At 38.2% G+C, this 26,553-nt stretch overlaps 1 protein-coding gene across 2 annotated transcripts in view; it reads right to left on the bottom strand.

Annotated features, from left to right (window-relative positions):
* MCC (MCC regulator of WNT signaling pathway) overlaps positions 1–26,553 on the bottom strand; it is a 220,625-nt gene that overhangs the window by 177,520 nt on the left and 16,552 nt on the right. Inside the window, exons 2-3 of one of the 2 annotated variants that reach the window (XM_049794828.1) lie at positions 20,377–20,624; positions 5,681–5,892 (exon numbers count right to left, since the gene is read on the bottom strand). In XM_049794828.1, coding sequence (XP_049650785.1) covers positions 5,681–5,892; positions 20,377–20,624 — 460 coding nt within the window. The remainder of the gene's footprint in view (positions 1–5,680; positions 5,893–20,376; positions 20,625–26,553) is intronic. The other variant, XM_049794827.1, reaches the window with a different exon arrangement.

The raw sequence follows: 26,553 nt of genomic DNA, 5'->3' as shown, positions 1-26,553 counted from the left end.
CCGTTGGCCAGTTTGGGTCAGGTGCCCTGGCTGTGTCCTGTGCCAACTTCTTGTGCCCCTCCAGCTTTCTCGCTGGCTGGGCATGAGAAGCTGAAAAATGCTTGACTTTAGTCTAAACACTACTCAGCAAAAACTGAAAACATCAGTGTGTTAACAACACTCTTGGCATACTGAACTCAAAACACAGCACTGTACCAGCTACTAGGAAGACAGTTAACTCTATCCCAGCTGAAACCAGGACACCTGTCACACAGATGCACAATCAAAATGGTCCATTCCCAAGCTCAACAAAATCTTTAGTACCTCCAAACGAGGTACACACACATGCAAATCAGACAGGAGTAGCTGAGGAAGAGCATGTACCAGAGCAGTTACAAGAAGATGCATTAAGGATCTTGCTGCATTAGCTTTCTGTTTTGTACTTGACGGAGACATTCCAAAAGCAGCTCCTCATAAGATGAGAAGTAAGTGCAGATTTGGCAGGTGGAGCAATCTGTGCCAATGCCCTCCTACCTAGACACAGGCATCTTGCATTGATAGCCCTGAACAAGATAAAGCAGGATTATGCCTACTTAGTTATTGGCCAGAACAAGATGCTGCAGGAAGCAACGCTGGCAACTCTGTAAATATGCCCTTCCCTCTGAGTTAGTAAGAAAAACCACATCGGTGGTACTTGCATGATTTCTTTGAGGAGGAAAGAGCTACACAGGCTTCTACAAGCAAGTGGTTATGAAGAAATTGTACCACACTATTCTCAAAAATATAGCTACAGTCTTCCCCTCTGCAAGTCAACCATACCCTCATCAAATCTTTCTAAATGTTTTCAACCAAAAGGGGTCTGACAAGGAAGCTGTGGTCAAACAGCTTCCAATAGAGGTGGAATGTCTTTGGAAGGAAAAATCAAAGATTAAAGGATCCTGGTCCATACCAGTCCAGGGACTGGATAGTTAAAATCCCCATGTATCAGCATGCTTGGGGTCACATTTTAAAAATGTAAGATTTTTGTGCAGAGACTTTCTCAGCAAACCAGAGTTATTTAGAGCTAAAAGAACAGAGGTATGAGATGTTATCATCATGGCAAAAGAAACAATCCCAATCGGGTTTACTTATGTGAATGTGGCTACTTGTCACAACAAATACATTAATCTTAAACTAACACTAAATTAAGGCATCAGAAACTAATAGCAAGCACACAGACACGTATTGGCATTTATATGCACAATTCTACTAAAAAAATTAATAATCTAGTCTATTTTAATCACATGCCAGGAGAATATGAAAAGGGAATTAAACATATCCAAATCTCATTGCTTCAGCTTATTAAACTTCACTGGCATTCTAATGTGAAATACGCCTATCATATTGAGATGCTGTCCCGTGCGATGTTTTCAAAGAACAGCAATACTTCAGCTCCTACAACAGAGTGCTATCCCTCCTGATAGCACCGCAGGGAACACATCAAGATTGCATGGCCGCCTGGGAAGTGAACAGATGTGACACCACATGAATCAGCTATTTCACTACAGTTATATGACTATCCACATTAGTGATCCTTGTCCAGCTTTGAAGATTAAAGTACAAATAAAAAACCACTCCCAAACATGCACACACACAAAGAAATCCTTTGAAATGCTTGAATTCTTTTCTATCCATGAAGACTATCTGAATTATTTACATCCCAATGCAATAAAAACCAAGCTCATAAATGATTACATTTGGAACACATACAAGGGTTCCCATCAGAGATATTTGCTAGCAGTATTTAACCTACTGGCACGAACAGGTAAATACATCATCAGTAAGTGGTGACAGGTCATGAGGGTTAATATGTTAGTCATAAATATTGGTACCAAGGTGAGGAGCTATAAAGACAAATGTGTTCTTAATATTTAGGTGTAAAAATCTGAATCTGAAAAACACTGAAAGCATTAAACGCCCTATAAAGACTACAGAATAAATTATTCAGGTGAAATAAAAGCTGAATCTGAACATGCGCTAATAAACCAAAACACAGCAGAAAGATGTGAAATGCGCAGATAAAAACATACGCAGTGAGTATGAAAGGTTAAATTTCAAACAGCACTTTTAAAAAAGAAGCATTGGTCCTGTGAAGGAATAGGAATAATGCTTCAGAGCAGGTATTATGTTTTTATAAAGCTCTGTAGAGCTGTACATTCACAGGATTTCAAAAAAATGCATTGATAAAATTACTGTATAAAAACTAAGCAAAGTGATAGCGGACTGATGTTCATTTCGCTTTTGCAAATTGAAAACTTAAATGTTAAGGGCAGTATGGAGACCGTCTGTATTGACTGAGGAGTATAATCTATGCTGTAGTAGCACATAGTCACCACAGGCATGTCGTTAGCCTGACTGCACAGTTTAAAATCAATAGAAGTCTGTCTTCTTTCAAAAGAAGACAGAAAAGAAGAAAGCAAAACAGGAAATCAAGTTACAAGAATTGACACTCCAATAGGGAAAAGCACTTCAAGGTGCTAAGAGAAAAACAATCACATGACTTTAACCAGAAAGCACCTAACTGATTTATATTCACCCATACAATAGTTACTTTGTTAGACCTCTGAGTCTAAAGTCCAACCATCTAGAAAGAAGTGTAAAAACCATTGCTTTCAACAGTGTATCCATATGGCCTGTGTAGATGCATTTGGGAGAAGCTGCCAGGAACAGCTCATCGGGGAGCAGGATGACACAGAAAGGCTCGGCTCTGCTTTTTCTTAAGCACTCTGAAGAAGATAAACCTCTTTGGTTAACTTTAGGAGCATTTAGAGTTCCAAAGAGAAATGTAGACAGAGTCTGTTTTCAAATCTTTCTCCTTCTACTACACGCCTTTACAGAAAGAAATACAATCAACTCCCGAAGGGAAGAAATGCAGTTATTGAACATCCATCAGGTTTTTTGAAGTAATCCTACTTACAGTACAAAGGAGTCTGCCCAACTCCTTGTGTACAACTGGAAAAGTTTGCTGGATTCAACCCATAAAAACGTGAAAGCTGAGATCTGTCATTTCTGAGAATGAATGCAAGGCAGCAGCTTAGCTTGTCATTGCAGCAAATGCAGTTAGGTAAAACAATCTGAGAAAGAGACAGAGAAGGAAGTACCCATATTAAATCACAGCTCTAAGAAGGCTATGATTATGTCTTTAGAGAGTCTAAATTTAGACTGCAGTGGGCATGCCCCTCAGCATTAAGAACTGTGTAAAGGGAATAAATGTAAATAGTGAAAAACAAAGCAAACCATTCTCTCAATTTTCTCCCATTCCTTTCTTGCTCCATTTTAATAAAGCCAAAGCAAAAATTTACATATGACCCATGACACTAATGCTCAGCAGGAGTCAAATGGAGATCTTATTGTATTTATCTACATATAAATGAGAGACTGCTGATTCTACTATGGCTTGAAAGAACAGAATATTTGCAAGCAGAAGTATAACAGATGCTTGTTAAAACAAAGATTAGGCATCCTTCATGACAGTAAGCATAGAAGTAATTTAGAGATGGGAATGAAAATAAAGTCATAATACCTAGGGATCTTTCTTCCTTAGGAGCCTTCAGCATTTTTATTTTTAAGATTTTTACATGTCATAGCAATGCAGTAGCCTTCACACTGCATTCTTGAATAACACTGTACACCTGTCTTCGTATTTGCAAATGTACAACAGGTTACCAAAGCCCATCAATTCTGAACCACTGTCAGCCAGGAACATAGACAGAGGATGTATTAGTACCCACCCACCTTGAAACCTGAATGAACTCCAGATCCAAAAAGGACACAGCCACTCACAGCTCCTAATCCAGAAACAAAAGTATGCAAGCCACTCTTTTTGCTCAGCTATATTGGTCTTAAGCTGCTGTACTTAAACTTCTTTTGAAGCGCATTTTACATCCTTTAAAATAATCAAATGTGAAACAGCTCATGTCTTTCCAAAATCATAATTTTTAAGCAAGTCAGTCAAGGCTACGGAACATGTATAACTGAACAGGAAAATCTATGTTGATTCACTATCTTCCTTAGACCTACACTTGCACCTTGTTAATGAATTATTGTGAGATCAGTTTTCCATGTGGGGAAGTACTTATTTCATTTGAGTTTGGCAGTGTTTTCATTCAAGTCAGAGAACACAGGACAGAAGAGAACTCAGAAACATTCAAAAAACCAATCCCTCACTATTTTCAAATCAGTTCAATATCCAACTATTAGTAGTTACATTTAAATGATGTTTCTTGCCTTGATGATGACATTAGTCAAGGCAGGGTCAGATGTCTTACTGGAGAAACACAACATCTACTGCTTCTCTTCTATCTCCGAAGTCCATCATTCTGTTAAAGGAGATACTAGATTGGATGGATGTGATTGTTTTTTTACAAATCTACATGTTCTCTCTTATTTAAAATTGCCCACATTTCCAGAAAACTACTGGAACGTATAAATAAGCTGCTAACTGGCCTATAATTTCCCAGGTCCTCCATCTTACCCTCTTCATAACACGTGTGCCTGCTTGTTTTCTACTCTTTCCAGCTTCCATATGCTTCTGTCCAGCTTTGAAGATCAAAGAGTTTATGACTTATCACAGCTGATCCTTTACTATCTTTCCTAGGGAAAACGAGGACACAATTCCTTTAAAGAGCTGTCAACTTCCTTGAACTCTTTTCTCCCTTACATAAGTTTTAATATCTACATATTTTTACTCTGCATACGGGAACTTTAGGTCCTATATCAGCTCATGTTCAGGAACTTAAAAAAAACATAGAAGGCTTTTGAAAACACTTTCAGAATATTTTTCATAATTTTCTTTTCAAATAATGCAGCTTAAATAAGTTGATTTTCCTGTTGCCAGTAATCACTTCCATTAGATATTATGCCTTGACCAGCATGTTGGACTAGATGACCTCCTGAGGTTCTCTTACAGCTTGAATTATCCTATGGTACTGTGAACTAGGAATCTATTTCAGCAAAGTCAAGCATGCCAATAAACAGTCATTTTAAAAATGAGAAACTTTTCACTTTCATTTTAGCATCTTTTACTTCTCCACTTAAACTCCTGTGCAACATAAATCAGAAACTTGCTACAAAATGAGTGGTCTTTTATAACATGTCTGGCTTAAAATTAAAACATAAACTTGAACCCAATACACTTTTGGGGAAGCAAAAAATAATGCCCTACTCCTTCAATAGTTACGTGGGGTTTTTTTTACAACAGAGAATAGATCTTGCCTGTAGAAATAAAAAAATCACAGTGCTAGCACACCAAGGCTTTAAACCAATTGTTAAGCAATTTAGTGGGCAATAATGAAGTAACAGGGGAAGACTTTTTCTGCACAACACTTCTGAACAACCTGACACCATACTTAAAAAAATTAATAGATAGGAAGTTTTCAGACACAACTCTTCCGTTAAATCATACAAATTAAGAACTTCAGTTTGGCTCTTCACAGACTCCTATTCTTTTTGATGAAACTTTGTTACACAACCTTTGGAAATCCTATACACCAACCAGCTGCTAAAATCACATCGTTTTTCTGGTAAATGAAAGGCAACAGCAGCATGGCATTGTTTCCATGAAGGCTCAAAGGCTCTAAGACTGGAATTAATATGGTTCTTTGGAAAAACAAAACAGAAAAAAAATTTACAAAACTTAAAAACAGAGGCAAAATGAACTTACAGTGTTGGCAAGTTCTAAGTAGCTTCCTCCAACAGAGTTGCTAAAATTCGAGGCCTGAACTAGAAGTCTTTGCAGAGCAGCCTGTTGAGTCACATTGCTTCCACCATACTCCAACACCTTTTGTAGTGTAAAATGACTCTGGAGGTCTGGACTCTGAAGGTCTCTTGCTCCTGAATCATACTCCCAGCTTTCTCTGGCTCCTGATAAGGCACCTAAAATGCAGAAATGGAAAAACATTCTAGTATGGACTGTGTGTAAAGAACACATAGAATCACAGAATATCTCAGGTTGGAAGAGACCCGTAAGGATCATCGAGTCCAACTCCCTGCTCCCTGCAGGACTACCTAAAACTAGACCATAGGACTAAGAGCATCATCCAGACGCTCCTTGCACTCGGACAGGCTCGGTGCAGTGACCGCTTCCCCGGGGAGCTGTTCCAGTGACAGACCACCCTCTCAGTGAAGAACCTTTTCCTAATGACCAATCTGAATTCCCCTGATGCAGCTTCATTCCATCTCCTCGTATCCTATCGCTGGTCGCCAGAGAGGGGAGATCAGCACCTCCCTTCTGCTGCCCCCCCCCCCCCCCCCGCCCCGGCGTTGAGGACGTTGTAGACTGTGATGAGGTCACCCCTCAGGCTTCTCTTCTCCAGGCTGAACAAGCCAGGTGACCTCAGCCGCTCCTCCTGTCTTGCCCTCGAGGCCTCTCTCCATCTTGGTCGCCCTCCTCTGGACACTGATAATCTTAATGTCCTTCTGATATTGCAGCGCCCCAAACTGCACACAGGAGTCGAGGTGGGGCCGCCCCAGTGCAGTGTAGAGTGGGACAATCACCTCCCTCGACCGGCTGGCTGGACTGTGCTTGATGCACCCCAGGACACAGTCGGCCCTTTTGCCTGCCATCGCACACTGTTGACACATGAATAAGCTTGCTTGTCTTTCCAGAAAGAAAAAAAAGCAAACAGGTCCACCACCATTACTCCTCATCCTGCACATGCTGACAATGCCAGAAAAAAAAAGTAGTAACATTTTCAATGCACAGATGATTCACTAAATTACAAGATCCAGAAGGAAAAATAAAAGCATTTGCATGCATTATTTGGTATAGAGTAAAACCAGCATAATTTACAATAGCTAAGGACCACTGAATAAGCGTCATTTATTGTGTTCAGATTGAAAAGCAGCACTGATCAGAGAACAAAAGAGGAAAACCATAATTCAACTCTTTTTATTTATTGAATACCAACACAATAAGTGAATCTTCTAGCAGTATAGTTCATCACTTTTTATGTCAGCACTGCCTTTCTTATTTTCTCAGGATTGCTTGTTTCAGTTCAAGTTTTAGAGACACATCAATCACAAGGTGTTTCATTACAAATCAGTGCAAGAATATGATCATGTAGCTAGTGGCAAACAATGAACACTTCAGAGAAAATTTCTGTACTGTGAGGCTGTAGGGTTGCTGTTGCTCCGTATACAATCCTTCCAATTCTCTACAGCCAGGGACAGGCTGAAACCCTAAAACAAATTTAACAAAATGTTCTTATTTTATCGGTAACTACTTCATCCCTGGGCACTTCTACTTCCCATACAACTGTCCCACTCCTTTTAAAATATTGTTATGTTTTAGGCTCAACAATTTCCTATGGCAAAACATTCCACAGTAGATATTAGATTATTTAATAACCCTGGGCAGCACTGTAAAATTTCATATGTAGCATAATGAAGATTAAAAACAATTAAGTGACTTGTCCAAGCACACATTCTAAGTTAATAGAAAAATCAGAACAGAACCCAGAGCTACAGACCAGAGCAAAACTCTAAATCCACCATGCAATCATCAAACTGCAAGTAATTGTCTGTAATGCCATCATATTAGTTTGACAGTTTTTCCTCTTTATGAACTAGTTCTCTCTCTCAAATATTCATTACCATTCTAAGTGAGCATTTACTAATCAGTGGTTATTACTTATTCAGTACAATGCCAGGGAGAAACAATAAACTATGTAATGAACAATTAGGAGAATGCCTCCCCCTTGCCAAGAAAGTTTAAGCTGCAAAAGTGAAAATAGAAAACCAGCCAGAAGGGAAGCAAGACAGCAACTAAACTGTAGGTTTAGGTCAACACCCTAACACCCTGTAAAGCAGTTATGCATGATAAACCAACTTAGGAAACTCAGAGATAGTTCCCCTGCCTTACCGTAATGACAATATGCCAGTCTTTAAACATGTAAGTAGAAAATAACACAAGACAAAAAAAGAATGACATTTTATACTAATATAATTAACATGATTCATTACCACAGGTAACGATTAAAGATTAATTCAATTACTTTTACACCAAGAGCATGCACCATCGTACTTAACCTAGCTACATGCTACAAGCTCTCCGACAGAGCTGAACTAAGACACTGCTAGCAGCAGTATTTTACATCGTGTGCAGCGTACTACGACTATTGACTATGCGCAGTGTTAGGTATCTCTGCCCTCTTGTGGCTACAGTACACCGTACAGAAAAAAAAAAAAAAAAAAAAAAAAAAAAAAAGAAAAAAAAGGCAGCAGCCCACAGAGCTGAGCAGCAGAAACGTCTCAGGAGCCTGAGGGAGACAGGGGATCAGTTCTGCTCTCTCCCCGGCTTCAGAAGAGTACGGGGAACAACTCTATTGGCACAACCATAGCCACAGAATTAGGAGAGCTGGTTATGTTAGATTGATACTCCTCCTCTGTAAAACAGAGCTAAATATGGCACATATTTCAACAGAGCACGTGCACTAGATTTCTACTACTCAAGCAACATTGTTCTGCAGAAGAGCTTTCACATTCATTCAATTAACAACAGTAGCTTTGTTGAAGACCCAAGTGGCCTTCATAGATTGCACCATCTGCTATCAGATTGGAAGCACAACATTCAGCTGGCTCAGAAGTCACCTGTCAGTCACAGATGGATCCAGGAAAGATTGATTTTTTATGACTGTGTTGTGACTGTATTTTTAACCCAAGTTTTCTTAAAAGTTCAACTCTGTACTCCTAATTTAAAACATACTAAAAATTCAAGGAGAGATGACTGTTACAAAGGAAGGCATTTCCAGTATTTTATTTTGGGCTTAACCCCAATCTCTAAATTTGCCCACTATTTTCCCAACAGATTCAAAAACTCGGGCTGTTAAGATGCTGTCCTCGTGGGTCATGCACCTTTCAAGTCTTAGCTCTGCAGGGAAACTGTGGAGGTGTCAAAACTGAGATTTCAGTTGTAACTGAAAATTCAGTCAGGAATTAACATACAACTCTTTTATGTTGCTGTAATTAACACACAACTCTTGCTTTTACAGCAGTAATCAGAAACAAGGAATCATTAGGTATGATGGCCAAAAGCTCATAGCTGACCTGGTAACTAGGAATCTGTAGTTCCTAAATCTGTGTTTAAGAATTAGTCTTTACAGAACTACACACATCCCATAGTAGTTTTCCCTGTTGCTCTACACTTCCTTACAATCGTATGAAACATGAAATTTCTGTATTAAATGAAAGAAAATTATTATCATGAAAATTCCCAGGTAATAAGCATGCTGGAAAATTGATGACTAAGCAGAAAAAAATATTAGTTGCACAATATTATATCAGCCAAGTAATATTAAAGCATGTAATTGTTTTCAAATTATATAAGTAACATTCCAATTCCAGAGTAAGAGAACTGAACCAATCCTTTTTGGAATGAATAGATACATGAGACTTCTCTGAAAGTATAAAAGCTTCTGATTCTACACAAGCTTCTACACAAGTATTCCTTTAATTGCCTTCCTAGCACTACTACTACTTGCCTGTCTTGACCTGTAATTAATTTTGGGTGAAATTCATGTTATAGCAAACATTCAGTACCTAACAGGAACTTTTTGTTTCTAGCCTTTTGCAGAGTAGATGAGTGGAGCATCTGAGTGTACGTGGATCCATTAGTACTAGTCAGGTCAATAACAGCAGGACAACCTAGATCTTGTCTGAAACATTTATTTAAAGATTTTGTCTTCTGCGGGTTTTCCTGTTCATTTAGTTAGCCCCAGCTCTTACTTATTTCCTTACAATTTACAGTTATTTAACCTTTGACATATGATGTCACGTTTAAGAAAAACAAAGGACAGGTTAGTTTGATGACACATACACATACAAGATTCCATAATCACAGATAAAATTTCAATTTGTGAATTGTACCAAAGCTGTTTAAAGTAACTTTAATCAATTCCCTTGACAAATATCACTATGATAGGACACCTTGACCATCTGCATTGAGACTTCTTGACAGCTTAATCTTCCTTTATCACCTGCAAAGCTCTCAGTAACAGCACAGAGGTCTGTGTTCTGGTACTGGTGTCACCCTACCATGCTGACCTGAAAGAAAATGGCATTTCATCTTCTCTACTAGCAGTTAACCTTCTGCCTAGAAGGCTTGTATTCTGCAATGGAGAAGCAGGTGCCTACCATAACTACAAGTCTACCCATACAGCCAGGCTTTCTGGTTTGGTAAAGGTTAACTTCACCGGGCTATGCTGATGGACCAAGCATTATGTGTTTTCACCTTTGCTCATAGAGTAGGAAAGATAACCCATCAAGATGGCAGGGTGCTGAAGATGTATTAGCTGCTGAAAGGATCTAGGATATCAGGAAAAGTGAGTACTATAAGATTAGCCCTGCATCAGCTTCTCAAATGAGTCTGGCTTAAGAATGGCAGACATGAAGGCAGTTGACAATGTAATACACTATCAGCACAACCAGCCTCTAGGTCACGTAGCTACACCTCACACAATGAGGAGAGTCTTAACAGCAGAGACCTGAAACCTGATCACTGTTTTCCCTAATGCAACAGTGACATTTAGCTTCTTAAACTTATTTGAGGAACTCCCGATGTTTAACACAGAGTATGATTTATATGTGCACTGGGCACAGCTTACAGCTTCTGGGAGAAATTTTGTCCTAGAATAGGATGATTTTACTGCTGAGTGGGCAGCATCAAGTCCTCTCAGTTCAGTGTTAGCCTCTGGTCTCAAAACCTGTTTCAATCAGCCATGATTTTGTAATCAGAAGTTGCATAATTACTTTAAAACATTTTCTTCATGCCTTACTACTTGTATACAACAATTCCTGCAGATACGGTCCACCTGATTATACCATCTCATTTCACACACCAGATCACTCAATAGGCATAACAGGTTATAGATTTAGGCAATCAGTGACTTTGCAGTTTCCTCAGTCGAGCCAGACAGTTCCTCTCTTTTCCACTTCTATTTTGTTCAACATTCAAAATTCAGATTCTGACTACCGGAAGACAATCCTTCTGTATTCCAAAAGCTTTATCTTACCAGAAGAATGGCTATTTTTCAGCTTTTTTTTTTTTTTTTGCTAATCTTTCATTCAACAGTTAAAATGTGACAACCTATCAAAAACAGTGGGAATTTTGAACACTTATTCTATTATTCAATGAAGGCAACAGGGAGATTTGCAAAAAGCACTAGTCATGTCAAAGCTCCCTACTAACTTCAGTAAAAATGGTTTTGGAGGTAAAAGCACCATGGACCGAAGGGAAAAACATACAAAACTAACAAAGAATGGTTATTTTGCACTTAGTAGTCAGCTGAATAAGTTGTCCAGGAGTAGGCCTAGCTATAATAAATGGAGGGTAGGCCAGGAAACCAAGAGGAATGCAGAATAAGTCTTCAGACATTCAGCTCCCATAAGCTGATGCAAAAATTACAAGGGCCAACTTTAAAGAAAATTTAGAAGCTGAAGAGAGCTCTGATTGCTCAAGCAACGTATGAAGTACAGTAAATCATAACAACTGGAAAGAAGCTATGCTCCAAAGAAGGATCAACTTTATACTAAGCCAACCTGACGAGAGTAGTGAAAATTATAAAGTTGTATTTAGAGCTTATCAAAACTATTTCCATTGTTTTCTACATAATATCACATGTCTCTGTAAAACCAATGTTCTCCATAACACATTAGAAAACAAGTGTTTTCTCTCACATCCTGCTGCCTGGGACACTTTTCCTGGAAAAGTTATAGGAAACTAATGAGGAAGCAGGGACAGCTTTTTTGTTCACAAAAACCTTCTGGTAGAACTGCTTATGTCTGGAATAGAACCTACTTAAAACCACAAGATAACCACAAGAAGCTCCATGCAAGGCATGAAACCACTCCCATACAGGAATCAAAGACCAAAGGCTCCAGCTTCACTGACCATGGTTACCACCTGCTACATGCCTGAAGCCTGTCAGCTAGAGTAACTCTTTCCTATTTAACACAGAACACACTTTAAAACCTATTTATTATTTTGCATCAGATGACAAAAGAGTATGACAGACAGCATGGCAACAGAGTGATGATAATAACTGATCCTCACATACAAAGGTGGGTAAGAATGTTTATTTAAAAATACAGAAAGCTGTCTGTTAAACATCTATTACAAGTTCTGGGAGAATTCAGAATAAAAGAGGTTTGGGGATTTTTTTTGTAAAAAAAAGTGTGCGGAGACATAATTTTTAAATGCATTCTCAACTCAGCATTCAGTCCTAGAGAAGGTTCTCATCAGATTTGCAACTCTTCTCCAGTGACCTAGAAGGAATTAATTTGCTATGGGAGAAGCAGTTATGGGAAATGATGAATCTTCAAGACAAGGGTCTGTGGGATCACTATCTAGGTCTTGGTCCTCCCACCATACCCTTATACGGTTTGATGAACACTGCGTAGAAGATACTGTGCTGGGCTATGTTATTTCAGCCGTTTCCTCATTAGGATTGGAAGTGAGGATAACAAGCTCTACAGGAAGAAAGCTACAGCTACACCCCTGACTAAGGCAACTTACTCCATGGGAAAAATCTGTTTCATGAAATTAGATCTAAGAGGAAAATTGAACCAAATCAATCATTTTTGCTCTAAAGAATAAAAGCATTGGACTTCTCAGAAAAATGCATGTGACATCTTTGATAATTTTTGTTTAGATTTAGTGTTTTCTAAACCCCCCAAAGAACAAAAAGCTTCAGAACACTTCAATATTATGCCAAGACAAGAAAGTATACTTTGAAAGAATATGACCAGCATTCTATAGGCCTTTAATAGTACTAGTAAAGTACTAGGAACTTTACTAGTACTAGGAACATACAATACAATGCACATGCTTGATAGCATTACAGAGATCACAGAAATACTCCTCAGTACCAAACAAATGACCTAACAGAGCATAATGTTTTTGGCATGAAAATATGACAAAGAATAAATGGAAAGAGAAGCCAAGATTTCATTCAAAGAGTAAAATTCTTTGCCTTTGAGAACATATAAAACTAATACAACAGACAAGAATTCTCTTGTAGACATAATTCCATAAAATAAATCTTCACCAATTATGTTTCTCAGTGGCCACTGAAGGCTCATGCACAGTTTTAGGTGTGTATCGTAAGTGTAGCATGTACACCAAGTGCAGTCAGCTCACGCTTCATTTCCCCTGTGTCCCTGAACTACAGTTACAACATTTTCACTTTCTACTGGTATGTTTCTTAAAATCATCACAAAACCTGAACCGTATTTCAGGTTCACTGAAGTATTCTCAATATCGATACATTCAGAATTCAGGAATTGTGGCATTTTGTGCTGCCAGACTCGCTATAGGGTATAACTATAGAGTAAAACTGGTAAATACTTAAATGCAACTTTAAAGAAATTAGAACAGTTTGCAACTTAACCAGCACTCTCACTTGCTAAACGTTGTGGTTTAAGCCCAGCCAGCAACTAAGCCCCACACAGCCACTCGCTCACTCCCCCCATGGCAGGGTGGGGGAAAGAATCAGAAGGGTAAAAGTGAGGAAACTCGTGGGCTGACATAAAGACAGTTTAACAGGTAAAGCAAAAGCCACACACACAAGCAAAGCACGACAAGGAATTCATTCACCACTTCCCACCGGCAGGCAGGTGTTCAGCCACCTCCAGGGAAGCAGGGCTCCATCACTTGTAATGGTCACTTGGGAAGACAAACGCCATCATTCCGAATGTCCGTCCCCCGCTTCCTCCTTCTTCTCCCAGCTCTATTTGCTGAGCATGACACCATATGGAGTGGAATATCCCTGTGGTCAGCTGCGGTCAGCTGTCCCGGCCGTGTCCCCCCCCCAACTCCTTGTGCCCCCCCAGCCTGCTGGCTGGTGGGGTGGGGTGAGAAGCAGAAAAGGCCTGGACTCTGTGTGAGCACTGCTCAGCAGTCACGACAACAGCCCTGTGCTATCAACACTGTTCTCGGCACAAACCCAAAACAGAGCCCCATACCAGCTACTATGAAGAAATTAACTATCCCAGCTGAAACCAGGACACTAAAGCAATGCTAACATCTCTTTTTTTAGGCTTTTGTGTTTTGATTTTTTACACTCCATGACATATTTTTCTAAACAGATTTTTACCCAGTATAAAAACTACTTAAAATCTTAAGAAAAATAAACTGAATGCCTACAGAAAAATTGGACAGATAAAAGAATGAGCTTGCCGAGAACAAAATCATGAAGTAGACAATCAAGGTTTGTATCAGGTAACTCATTCCTTATAAAGTCTTGAGAAAGCGAAACATTTAGTGAAGTGTCTCGTGAAAGAAAAAGTTCTTCTCATTACAATTTCCCAGTCATGAAACACAACTTTGTGGATGAAGAAGCTGGGCTTCTTAAACCAGTAGCCTAAGCCATGCATATTATCAAATGCTTGTGGAATTTCCGTCAAATGACCTTCCTCAAATTTATTTCAATTACTGTAGACATGCACGTGTGTAAACTATTGTGGTTTCAGTATTTGCCAGCTGACTGGCATTGGCCATACAGGAAATGATGAAACAGAAAACAAAAAGCAGCACACTATCCATGACACCTTCATACACCTGTCCTTGAATCTGAAATGATTTAAGATTATCATTGAGACACAACAACTATTTCCTCTATTCAGACACAAGAAATGGAAGATGAGAAAGACTTATCAACAGTCTAGAAACCCAGGTCCCCTAGAACCCAGTGTTGTTTAATTACCAAACTAAATTTTGGCAGAACACTGATGACTAACAACTGCATTGTACTCAGGAACTCAATCTAATATTTCATTTGAAGTCTATAGTAAGGGACACAATAATCCTTTTTTCCCTGGAAATTAATGATCGCTAGTACAACGGGGTATATAAGGAAAGGAGGAAAAAATAAGGAAAAAGGGCACACAAAACCTGAAATGATACAGAGGCTAGGTGAAGTTCCAACATACCTTCCAAGTACAGTATTTGTACTGTATGCACTGTACTTTTGAAAAAAGTTATTTTCCCTCATATGGCAATTTTCTCTATATATGAACAACCACCTTCCCCTCTGGATTATCTTCCACTCAAGTCAATCTCAGTTTGGATCTGACTTCAATTTGTGAGTACCAAAGCAAACAAACAAAACAGCCTGAGTTTGTTGTCTGTCATTGTCATTTTGTAATGATTTTTCAGCCTCAACTGGCCTGCCTCTCAAGCTTACCAATAAGTTTAATCTGAAGCTGAATTTCTACTATTCCTTTGACTAATTCTCACGCTTGATCCACAAAGTAAATAAATTATCATATCAAATTTTCAAGGGACTTACTTTCAGTAAAGAGAACAGAGGAGTTGGCTATGAATTAATTACTAACTACTAACCTACAGCTGAAGAATGCTTATGGACCCTGGTATTCATAACTATTTATCTAGAATATGAAATCAGATCAGTAAGTACATGCAGCTTTCAGTGGGACAGGAAACCATTCACCTTTCTAAAGAAAGGATTTATTCATAAACAGTACAATTTCTTGTTCATCCTCAAAAACAGTGGGTACTAGAAATATATTTTTTATCATGGGGAAAATGGCAATTTGCTCATTACCTGTAAAGAGCTAGACAAATCTATACAACATACAATATAAATAATTCTAATTCTAGTTTCTATATAAGACATATAAAACTATGTAACACTGACAAACCTGACAGTAGCCACAACTGTTCAGGCGACTTCCTGCCTTAAATCATGAGGTGTAGTTCTGTTGTATTATAGGCTCTCATTCACCAAGCAATCCACTTCCCTCACTCACTAGATGATTCACACAGATTTATTGTACCCATCATGGCTTTTGGTCTCCATAACTGGAAATAGGACCCACAGATCTCATCAGTAACTGACATTCTTCCTGTATTTCCTACTGAAATGATGTATTAAAGAGTCAGGTAGCATATGGTCACTGCAAGATTCCAGCAACATTTTCAAAAGTGATTTATTCATTTTTATTGTATTTTAAACAATGTCAGAAGAAACATTAACAGAGTTCACATTCCATTTCACTTATAGAAAAATTACTGGTTATTACTTGCAAATTATTGTTAAAGCTCCCATTGACAGTAATAGTGTAGGGTAAGAACTACAATACATTATAATAGCTTTCAGTTGCTGATATCCAAGCAGCAAAAAGCATCACTCTAATAACTTGCAAAATGTCTTTATTCATGCAATTGAATAAAAGATTAAACTTTTAAATCTGTACACTCATTTGATTGTCAAGGTCATAGATAGGGATGCAGGTTTGGCTTACTGAGCACATGTATGACTGGGTATTAATAAACCTGAGTCTTGTACCTTGACTAAAATAGTCAGCTGGTTTCCTTACTTCTCCATCCCCCCTGGAAACACAGGAGTGGAAACATTTATTGGGCAAAACTATTAGAATAAAAAATGATGGGTGAGATGAAGTTCAATAGTAATTTAGATGTAATTTTTCTTAGGACCTTTTTTCCAGTTATTTTCTTTATAATGAAATGCAAAAATTATAGGTAGCAAGTATAATCTTTTATTTATATATATGCATATGTTTTTGCATTCTTTGTTAAGAAATTATGAACAGCCACAAGAAAAGCCTGCACAAAATGCTGTCTGACTGCTAATCCCTGCACAATTACACACCATTACAGAAGTTGGATTCCTTTGCTCCAGATCACAAGGACTCCTGCTACTCAGTGACAGTCAAATGAATTTTGAAATTTTTTAATTTATGCACCCCACATGGATAGATGATAACAGCTTTCAAGGATTATCTGCAGCTGACACATTACGTAGAAATTAGCCTTGAAAAAAGCCCTGTATACTATCTTTGAAAATAATGTTTATTAAAAACAGTGTTCTTTTTCTGAAAGAAAAAAAAAAAAAAAGATACACAAAAAAAAGAATATCCACCAAGTTTATATGTTTGATGATGTCTTCTGTCTTAAACAATGTTTAGAAAGCAATAGCAAACAGTCAATACAACACAGTCAACTCTGATTACTAGTGAGTGCATACATGAGACCCCAAAGACAGGAAAGGCATGGAAGCAAATGCAAATTGTAATTCAAGCTTGACTGCAAGTATAATTCCTCAGCTCTCATTATGTTCATACTCTGTGCAGTGTTTATATCACAGAAATACATTACAGTGGTGTTTCCTTGACTCTTTAAAAAAAAAAAAAAAAAAAAAAAGATCTGTAGAACATCTTGAACAGTGCTGCCACAATGGTTTTCTTTTACAACCAAATAAAAAACAGTTGCATTCTAAAGGCTCATTATTATTATTTCCTACCACCCTGTTTTTTATTCACATGGGGAAGCATCTCCATATGTTCTCTAATTATTAAAAAGTCTTACAGAATCTGCAAGAGTCAAGGCAGGACAAGTACAAAAAAATTAATTCCCCATAGGTTTAAAAACACAGTACAGTAAAATAGTCAGGCTTCATCAGCACAGAGCAAAATATACCAAGGCAGGAAATTCAAAGGTCTTCTGGACTTAACTTTTGAAAAAAAAGTTATGAAAAGAAATATGAATTCACTCACCAACTTTAAAAATGCATTACATTACTCTTGTACAGCTAACAGGAATTGGAAAATAGAAGAAAACAGTACGGATTGAATTGTATGCACTAACAATTTTGAATGTTCATGTATGACTTTTTTGGCAGCAATTAATAAGGATTTCTTTGTGGGATACATTTTGAGACTAATGCAGACCTTCCTCTGGTAAAGCTTAGGACCTGTCTTTAGCCTTGATTATTACAAACCATAATTATTAGGCTGGTCTGTCTAAGAAAGAAGATTTTAAAACCCAAGTTGCTAGAAATCTGGTCAGCAAACAGGGAAACTTTGTACAGCAGTCTGAGGGCAGAAGAGTTTTCTGTTTTGCCGGAAAATACAACACTGGCAGCATTGAAAAAACAGGCAACAGAGGCAGAAGATAATTTTATGAGCTAGGGAACACACACCATCATTAACCCAGTAAAAAAAGATATTAGGCATCATCTTGGTTCTTAACTGTTGTCTGATATAGCTCCTGAAAGAGATTCATGGGCTGGAAATACAATTGAGCCCAAGGATGATGAAGATACAGTACACACAGTGATGGAGAAATGGGCATAGACGCTACGGAATTAATCGTCTTGCAATTCAAAAATATATATGAAAGAAGGATAAACAGAGGAAATGTTAACAACAAAATACCTCTATGACAAAATATGACTGAAGCAGTAAAAGAGATGAGATGGAGAATAAACAGAGCTATGAAACAGATTTGCTATGCCAAGCCAAAAGCCAATGAGCATGAGATGATGGGATGGTGAGGGAGAAGTGCAGTCAATCTAAAAAGCAAGAGGATAAGGAAATCACCAAGGATACAAAACAAACAAGGAAAATTTGAATGGCTGAGATGACCAGCCAAAAATACATGCAGAGTTACTAGGAGAGAGAATAACATGCTAAACCCACCCACCCCCAATAAATAAATAAATAAACAAACCCCCAAACACAAAACCAAACCCCAAACCCAACACATGCCAAATTTTACATTCTAGCAGACTGACTGCTGAAAAAATAAAGACAGGTGTGACTGACCAGTAAACCCCTACCATGGAAGAAGGCTCAGAGGAGATGGGCCAGGGTAACGTGCCGATGAAGCTCAGGGAATAATGCAGGGTTTTACTGATCACAGCTGTTTGCAAAGAAGCCGACTTGATCTCAACACCACGCTGACCTGAGGGTGGTCTTTGCTTTAGGTAAACAGCTATCAACAGCTGAGTCAATCAGTGGTGTGTTTCTCCCCAGTTCATTAAAAGAGTGTGAATGTCTCCCTGAGTTAGCCAGGCCAACATGGGGGAGGTGTATACGTGGCTCAGCCCAACATAAAGACTATAAAAACATGAACAACTAACAAAACAATTTCAAACAGAGCAATGGGCTTGAGTTGCCTTCAACCCACATATGTCCTCCCAGCGAGACTGGGGATGCCCTGTGTCATGATGGTGGGCATATTAGAGAGACACTGGGAATCACGTTGGTACTGTGATTGAACTGTCTATTGCAATTGCTATATTCTGCTATGAGTAACTTATATTTGTATTGTGTTTTCAGTGTATTTTGTATCACTTCACTAAATCAGAAATCCCGTGTAACAGCAACTATCTTCAGATAAGTAAATCTGATGTTGAACAGCACACCCGACACACTTGGAATATCTCAAAGAACCTGGTCAGAGAGAACTGGACTCTGACAACAGGTCAGTTCCATGAGGAGCCAAAACACGGACAAGCAAGCTCTCGAGGAAGACGCATGAAGTATATTTGACTGTAAAAAAATATTCCTAACTTAATTTATGACAAATGCAAAGAAAGACTGTTGGGATGACTAATGAAGAATCTTTCATTAAAAAAGTATTTTAAAAAAAGTCTAGGCTCATGTAGTCTAAATGAAAGGTTGAGGGGACACAGCTCTAAATACAATCAGAGGCTGATGGCCACCTTCTGAAGCATGGATGTAGGTCAATTCCAGATCATGGGCCAGCAGTCATGTTCAGCTAGTATGCAGCTGCTCTAGGGAGCTAGAGCGTTGACAACATCCCCAGCTTTTTCCATAGTACCTTGCATTTTAGGAATTTTGACCACAGAAGTTGTGTCCTCTGCTCTCTTGCATCTGCTACAGGGTGAAAGGAAGCATTTTGTAGGTGTTAACATTTCTGATCTAATGCCGATTGATCACAGTGCTATCAAGGACTGGACTCAATGACACAGACATTCCCTCCCTACCTCCCATGTTTCTGTAGATGGCATAGCAAGGATGTTTGGGTTTGGGGTTTTTTTTCTGGGTGGAGGGAGGGCAAAAGGAAAGGAGAATTTTTGTATTCTCTAAATCACAAGGCACTTCCAGCACTCAAGATCTTGAACTAAGTGGAATGATTTTCAAAGCATCCAAGAAACATCCATATTCCTACAGTATATCACATCTGAAAGACAAAAGACTAAGGTTATCTCTCTCCTCTTTTTTAGTATTTCTACCTACGTACCTGTCTGGGCGTTAGAGGCAACAAAATTGCTCACTGGATCTTCAGCCACCAGCTGAGCTCTGCAGATCTTGTCCTTTCAAGAAAAATAGTTGTCTTGTGCAACTTTTCGAGGAGGTTTTTCGAAGAGGATGTTCTGCACACATTCTAGTCTACATACCAATGACCAGATTGCATCAGTTACAACGGCACTCTAATATATGAAAAAATTATGCCACAGCATATTCACAAAGCCCTTTAGGGGAAGTCCTGATGCCAGTAAAATTGGTAACAAAACCCCTGGCATTTATCCTTTGTTAAATTACACCAACAGGATATTTAAAAGTCATACCTACCTAAACTGTTATTGCTGCTAGCTGGCCAGGAAGCTATCCTATCCCTTAACTTTTTCTTTTTACAAGAGTCATCCGATTTCACAGAAAGCTCCACTTCCTCCTTCCTGATTTCTCGTACCAGTTCCATGCGGCACTGACTAAAATCCTGGAAGGAAATTTTTCCATTTTCATCTGCTCCCAGCTGGTGCATGATCTCCGCGACCGACTCCTCCATATTCAGCTGGCGGCACACCATCAGCAAGTCATTCCTAAGGATATTTTTAGAGGGAAAATGGGGGCAGGGAAAGGATGGAAGTGGAAGAAGGATTGGAGAATTGGGAACAGAGAAGAAAAAAACAACAATTTAGTTTAGAAGAAAAGGAATACTAACTCTGTCTAATCTGGAAATGCATTAATGCACAGACATTTAAAACCAATAAGCCAACTATTGTTAATTCAACAAAGGAGCTATGAGGTTGGCAAGAAATTACAACACAGAAAGACTATGGAAAGGAAGGGAACATTTTTCTTTAAGTGCTAACCTCTATTTTCATGCCATTATTAACACTTCTACTAGCAGAGACGGACACAAGGGAGAGCTGAATCCTGCTGTTGATCTTCACAGTATCGCCTAAAAAGGTGACATAATAAGAATTCAAATAATTCTCTTCTGACTAGATCAATGGCTGCTTAAATTTCCATTTTACTCAGGACAGGTCAAGGAAATTTCTTTTGCCACTGAACAGCAGTAAGCTAAAGAGGAAAAACAAATAAAGGACAAAGAAAACAGCAGAAAAGTGAAATAGTATTTTGATTGACTGGCTTCAAGCCTATCTCCAAACATTCTGACTACAAAACTCTCTTAAGAAGCTTGCTTGGTCCAATTGTTTAATGAAACTCACAAAAGGGGGAGGAGGGCAGTACTATCAAAAATACGCTGGCACCGACTGCAGGTGGCCAAGACAGCTACAACCAAATCGATATGGAAAATACTTACAGCATCTGATAAAATTTACAAGTTTATACAATGTGCTTTTTGGAGAGATGCATGCAAATGACCCTAAACATACTATCCAGGCAAAAAAAGGTCAGGAACACTATGACCAATGCCATTTTCTATTTTATGTGAAGACAAGAACCTCAAGAACATACCTTAGGCTCAATTTGGGGTAGAAAACTAGTCTCAGGAGAAAATATTCTGAGGGGTTGTTCCCCACCACTGCCTTTTTTCTTTTTCAAAACTGAGGTAAGATTAAGTATTTTGAAAGAATTCTCAACAGTAGCCGTTGGTAAAAAAATAATTAAAAAAAAATCATGAATAAGAAGTTGATAGCTAAATAAAGCAAATAAAGCAAGCTGAATAACCATTAACAAGTCCACTTGGGGAACAACAGGAAAGAAGGTATTGGACGTTAATAGGATACGAATGCAAGTGGACTATTATACAAACACCTGATATTCTCCAACAGTGGCAGATGTGCAGCTCAGTGAAATTCCTCAGTCATTTGTTTCCTCAGAGACTAATGCTCTCAGAAAAGGGAGGGGTTTTTTGAAGACATTGTCATACTGTCTTTTTTCAAAATGTAAACCCCTTGCTGTTCTTAGACAAACACAACTGTGCAACTGTAAACCCAGACCAAATAATCTTCCTGAGAGAGCAGAGAAAGCACCTCTGCTCCTTTCCAGGTGCTTATAGTTTTAATAAACAGCAGGAGACAAAGTTGATAGACTCAGGCCTGTCTCGTTCTGCTGCTGCTCAGAGTCTCAGCCACCAAAAAAGGGGAAAGCCAAAAGACCCTCTTTCATCCTCTTTTCCTCCTGTTCCTCTACCACCTAGCCCCATCTCACTTCAGGGAGGAAGAGGCATGGGGAAAGAGAAGGAAACAAAATCTTGAAAAAACTTCTCCAGCAACTGAAGGATGACAGATACATATATGTCAAATGACAACTAATCACTTTCTAAATAAAATGTGGGTAACCCAATTCAGTCAGATCTGAAGCAACAGCTGCCCTACACTATCAAAATCTTCTTGGTGCCCAATTTTCTCCAATTTCCAATGTTTAAAAAAATTACCACTACTTTGCCACTCTCGCACTTCACTGTTTCTTTCCTGCCCTCCTTTTCTTAAATACTTTCCGAGCTGGATTGCGTAATACTACCACACTGATTCATACCACAAATAGTATGAATGTCGTGGCTTCTTTTAAGTGTTGTTTATTTTTATGTTGTACAAAACCCATCTGTAGGAGGAAGGTAAAGGAGATGTGTAATAATGTTTGTATTATGTGAACTATTAGCATATTCAGTGGTGTTATTATTTCATTACTAATATCTGATCATCATTCAGAAGGTTTCTATGAAAATATGATACAGTGAAATATGCAAAGCTCTTGCACTAGCCGTTTCACTAAAGTAACTTATTATCACAATCAAGGCCCATCTATTCTACGTAAAGAAGCTGTACATCGGGTGGAGCTTCTTAAGTCTGTTCCAACAGGAATTCCAGAGCTGCCCCAACAGAATTCTTGGCAGAGGTGTTTACAGTAAAACTCGAGGGTAATACTAATACTAATTATATTATGACCATATATTCTAGCAATAAATAAATAAATAAAATAAACTCTCCGCTTATGACAAGAAACAAATTAATTGTAAGAAAATCAAACTACATTGCATAGGCCAAATATAAGTGATTGATATTTGCAGTTAAAATTTTGGTCAAAGTTTTCTCTTGGCTTTGAATCTGGTCAATGATGAAATAAATAATCTTAGCATGGTTCAGTTCCCCATTTTAAAAAATTAAGACAACAATCCAAACCAATCTCACAAGGGTGTTGCAAAGAAAAATAAGGATGACAAAGCATTCAGATTTTTACAAGGGGTATGACAGACACAATTAAGCTATGTCTACACCTGTTCTCGGTACAGCGCCACAGACTGAGGAACTCGATCTGCTCAGAGGAGTGCTAGTTTTGAAGTAAGCATCAGGAGAAGCAGTGCAGAATGAATCTGCCAGGGGCTTCCAGGACAGCCCTCGGCTCAGAGGAGCGGTTTCCCCACGCTGGGCTGGCCGGAGGCTGTGGCACTGGCCTTACACAGCCCTGTCTGCGACGGCTGTAAGGCTCCATCTCAGCACAGCCCATAAAGGACATCTACAAATCAGTATCGGGTTCCCGACAGTCAAAAAGTGCTAAGCTTTCTCTCCTGTTACGCGAATATGAGCTGAATATAACTTGTAGCATCTGCAGCCCGAGGACATTGCCTGAAGGAACCTACAGAAGCACGAGAAACGAGGTAATAAATTACAAAAACCAATATATTGGAGGCTGCTTGAGTACCTGAGGACTACTAGCACTGCTGAAAATAGGTTTCATTTACTTGGAGTGCATCGTGCAATCTGAAATTACAAGAGTTTTTCCATGCTCCAGCTACAAACATTATCAAAAGCATTTTTATTTTTAAGTAAAGAAAAACATTTTCATTTTAAATTCTACAAACATTCCCACGTAGATCTGCAGGAGTTTCTCCATGTAAATATCTACATGTTGAGAAGCACAACTAATTGGAACTTCTAGTTGCGTTAAAAGAAAATTCTCAAAAGCATTCTGAAATGTAATAAAAAAAACCCCAACCAACAAACAACCAAACTTGGTAGTGTAAAATTCTACAACCAGTGATTATGACACCAAAGCGTTCTGCTGCAGATATGGCCCTAGTGCTTAATAACAGAAGCAAAGAATCCTCTTTTCTAAAATGAAAATAACATTAATTATAAAATAATCCAGCCACCTATTTTGATACAACTTTTAAAACCGAGATGACTATAAAAGTCTCTCCTAAGACACCAGTTCAATACAGGCAGAGAGATGTACATAATTCCAGTACATCTGCTCTTAAACCTAAATGTACTTTATTCTGTGGGAGTTAACTGACATCTTTCTACTAACTGCTACGAAATTTGGATCCCTTTTTATGGTGACAGACACACAGGAGACAGTTGGGAACAGAAAGTATCTATGTTAGAGAACCCACTCAACCCATCCAAACATATTTCAAATGAATTCTCAACTGTATTCAAAGGCAGGAATTTTTCAGAGCCCAAGGTTTGGGCATTTAAAGCTACTGGGATGCTCTGAAAATACCAGCTAACATGTAACATATGAATACCTGCCACCCTGTTACAGAACTGTTTTTATTAAACACTGTCTTAGGCCAAATCTGGCTTGCTCACCTTAAGCTGATGAGCACCAGAAAAAAAAAAACCACAACTAGAAGACACAGAATAGACAGAGTTTTCAAAGAAACACAGGATTAGAGTAGATAACATTTACAAGACTATTTAGGCTTATGAATACCGTAATTTATAACATTTAAAAATATTTAGAATGTTTGTACTCTTGGAAAGGCTTAATTTCACTTTTTGTGCAGTTTTGCCCACAGCACACAACTGGAAATCAGAATCTAAACAGACAGCTTTATTATTTCAATTGTAGTTAAAGTTTAGCTCTTCAGAAAACAAAGAAACCAAAACATAAACCACAACAAAATCAAAACTGTAATAGTTCACAGTAAAAAAACCAAGAACCCACCAACCTGGACTTTCCATAGTATCACCTTCTATTAACAGTCTCAATAGACTATATCCCAAACATGTAAAAAACTCCACATAAAAATACATATTAACAGATATCAGTGCAAGAATACAGGCCCTAAACCATTTTTCATTCCACAAATCAGAAAGATATGTTGGATTCAGCAAGCTTGCTACATAATACTAAAACCTTTCTCCAAAATACATAATCTGCAATATTTTTAGATTAAGAACCCCAACACTAGGAATTTGCTTAAATAGAATCTTTTAATTTAACTTTGAATTAATTTCACTTTCATTGGAAAAACATACTAAAAAAAAAAAAAGGTACCATGTACCAGGTTTTAAGGACATGTTGGCTAGCAGGTCAAGGATACCTAGATTTTGAAAACAGCCAGAAAGCAAGCTAAGGAAGCTGTAAAGCTGAACTTCTGCTGCCACAAGAAACTGTTGTTCTTTTAACAGGAAAACATCAGGTCATTCTGTCACAACCTATTCTAATTATTTAGCCATCTACCTACCACACCAATCCTTCAAGAATTGTTATACATTCCACCTTGTTAATTCCTACTAACACGATTTAAAAATACAGGATTTCTCTAACAATTAGCTTAACTTATAACTCGATATAAATTTGAAACATTTAGAATTTCTCACTCAAGAGAAATTAAATATAGAAATACCGTCATATGTACTGCATGCTATAATAATATTGGGCAGTTAACACATAAATCAAGCATACACATGCATACTCTAAAAATTACAACATAAAAGTGTTTGGGGGTTGAGGGTTTTTTATTTGGTTTTTTTGGTTGGTTGGGTGGGTTGGGTTTGTTTTGGTTTGGGGTTTTTTTTATAAATGAAAGATCAAACTTAAAATGAGTGAAACTTCTGTTAGACACCAAAACAGGATCAGTAACATAGTCTTTTTCCTTCCTATAATAGCCATACTCCCTGCTGTACTCATTTTTACCTTCTGATTATTGCTCTGGTAAGCATGAGGAACTACCTAGGTAAGCCTACATGCACGCTGCACAATACCTGCAAGAGGTTGGCTCTGAGACTGAACAGAACCCGTGGAGTAATTTTCCTGTTCTTTCTCCATCTTATGTTCTACCAAATTCATAAAGGAAGTCTGGTAAGGATGGTTCTACAGCCACTACGTAACACCAAGAACAACTATATATTTACTTAAAACTATTTAAATTTTCAGCTACTAAAAAGATACGGTCATTTTGCTGGGAAACATTTACTCTTTTGCTTATGCAACTTGCAGTCTAGGTGCACAAACACCTTTGAAGAAGAAATGTCAAAATTAAAGATGCACCCAAGTTCCCTAGAGGCAAGTAGAGTAAGTAAACAAACAATGTAAGAAAACCTGCTCCATGCAGTTCTGTTGAGAGTCTCTTCTAGACCAATACTGTACATAAACAGTGACCTGTTTGAAACATTAATTTAAAAAGGACTAACCTGGAAATGCCTGTCTAATGGAGCACTCTGTAGCATCCCCAGGAAATGAAGGAATAAGAAGTTGCCGATATAGAATATATACCAGAATCACTGGAGTTAATCACTTTTATCCCTGGTAGGAGCATGTTTAATTCAG

The sequence above is a fragment of the Accipiter gentilis genome, chromosome Z (assembly GCF_929443795.1).
Source record: "Accipiter gentilis chromosome Z, bAccGen1.1, whole genome shotgun sequence".
NCBI lineage: Eukaryota > Metazoa > Chordata > Aves > Accipitriformes > Accipitridae > Astur > Astur gentilis.
The sequence above is the reverse complement of the archived record's forward strand: the minus strand, read 5'-3'. Positions and strand labels throughout refer to the sequence as shown.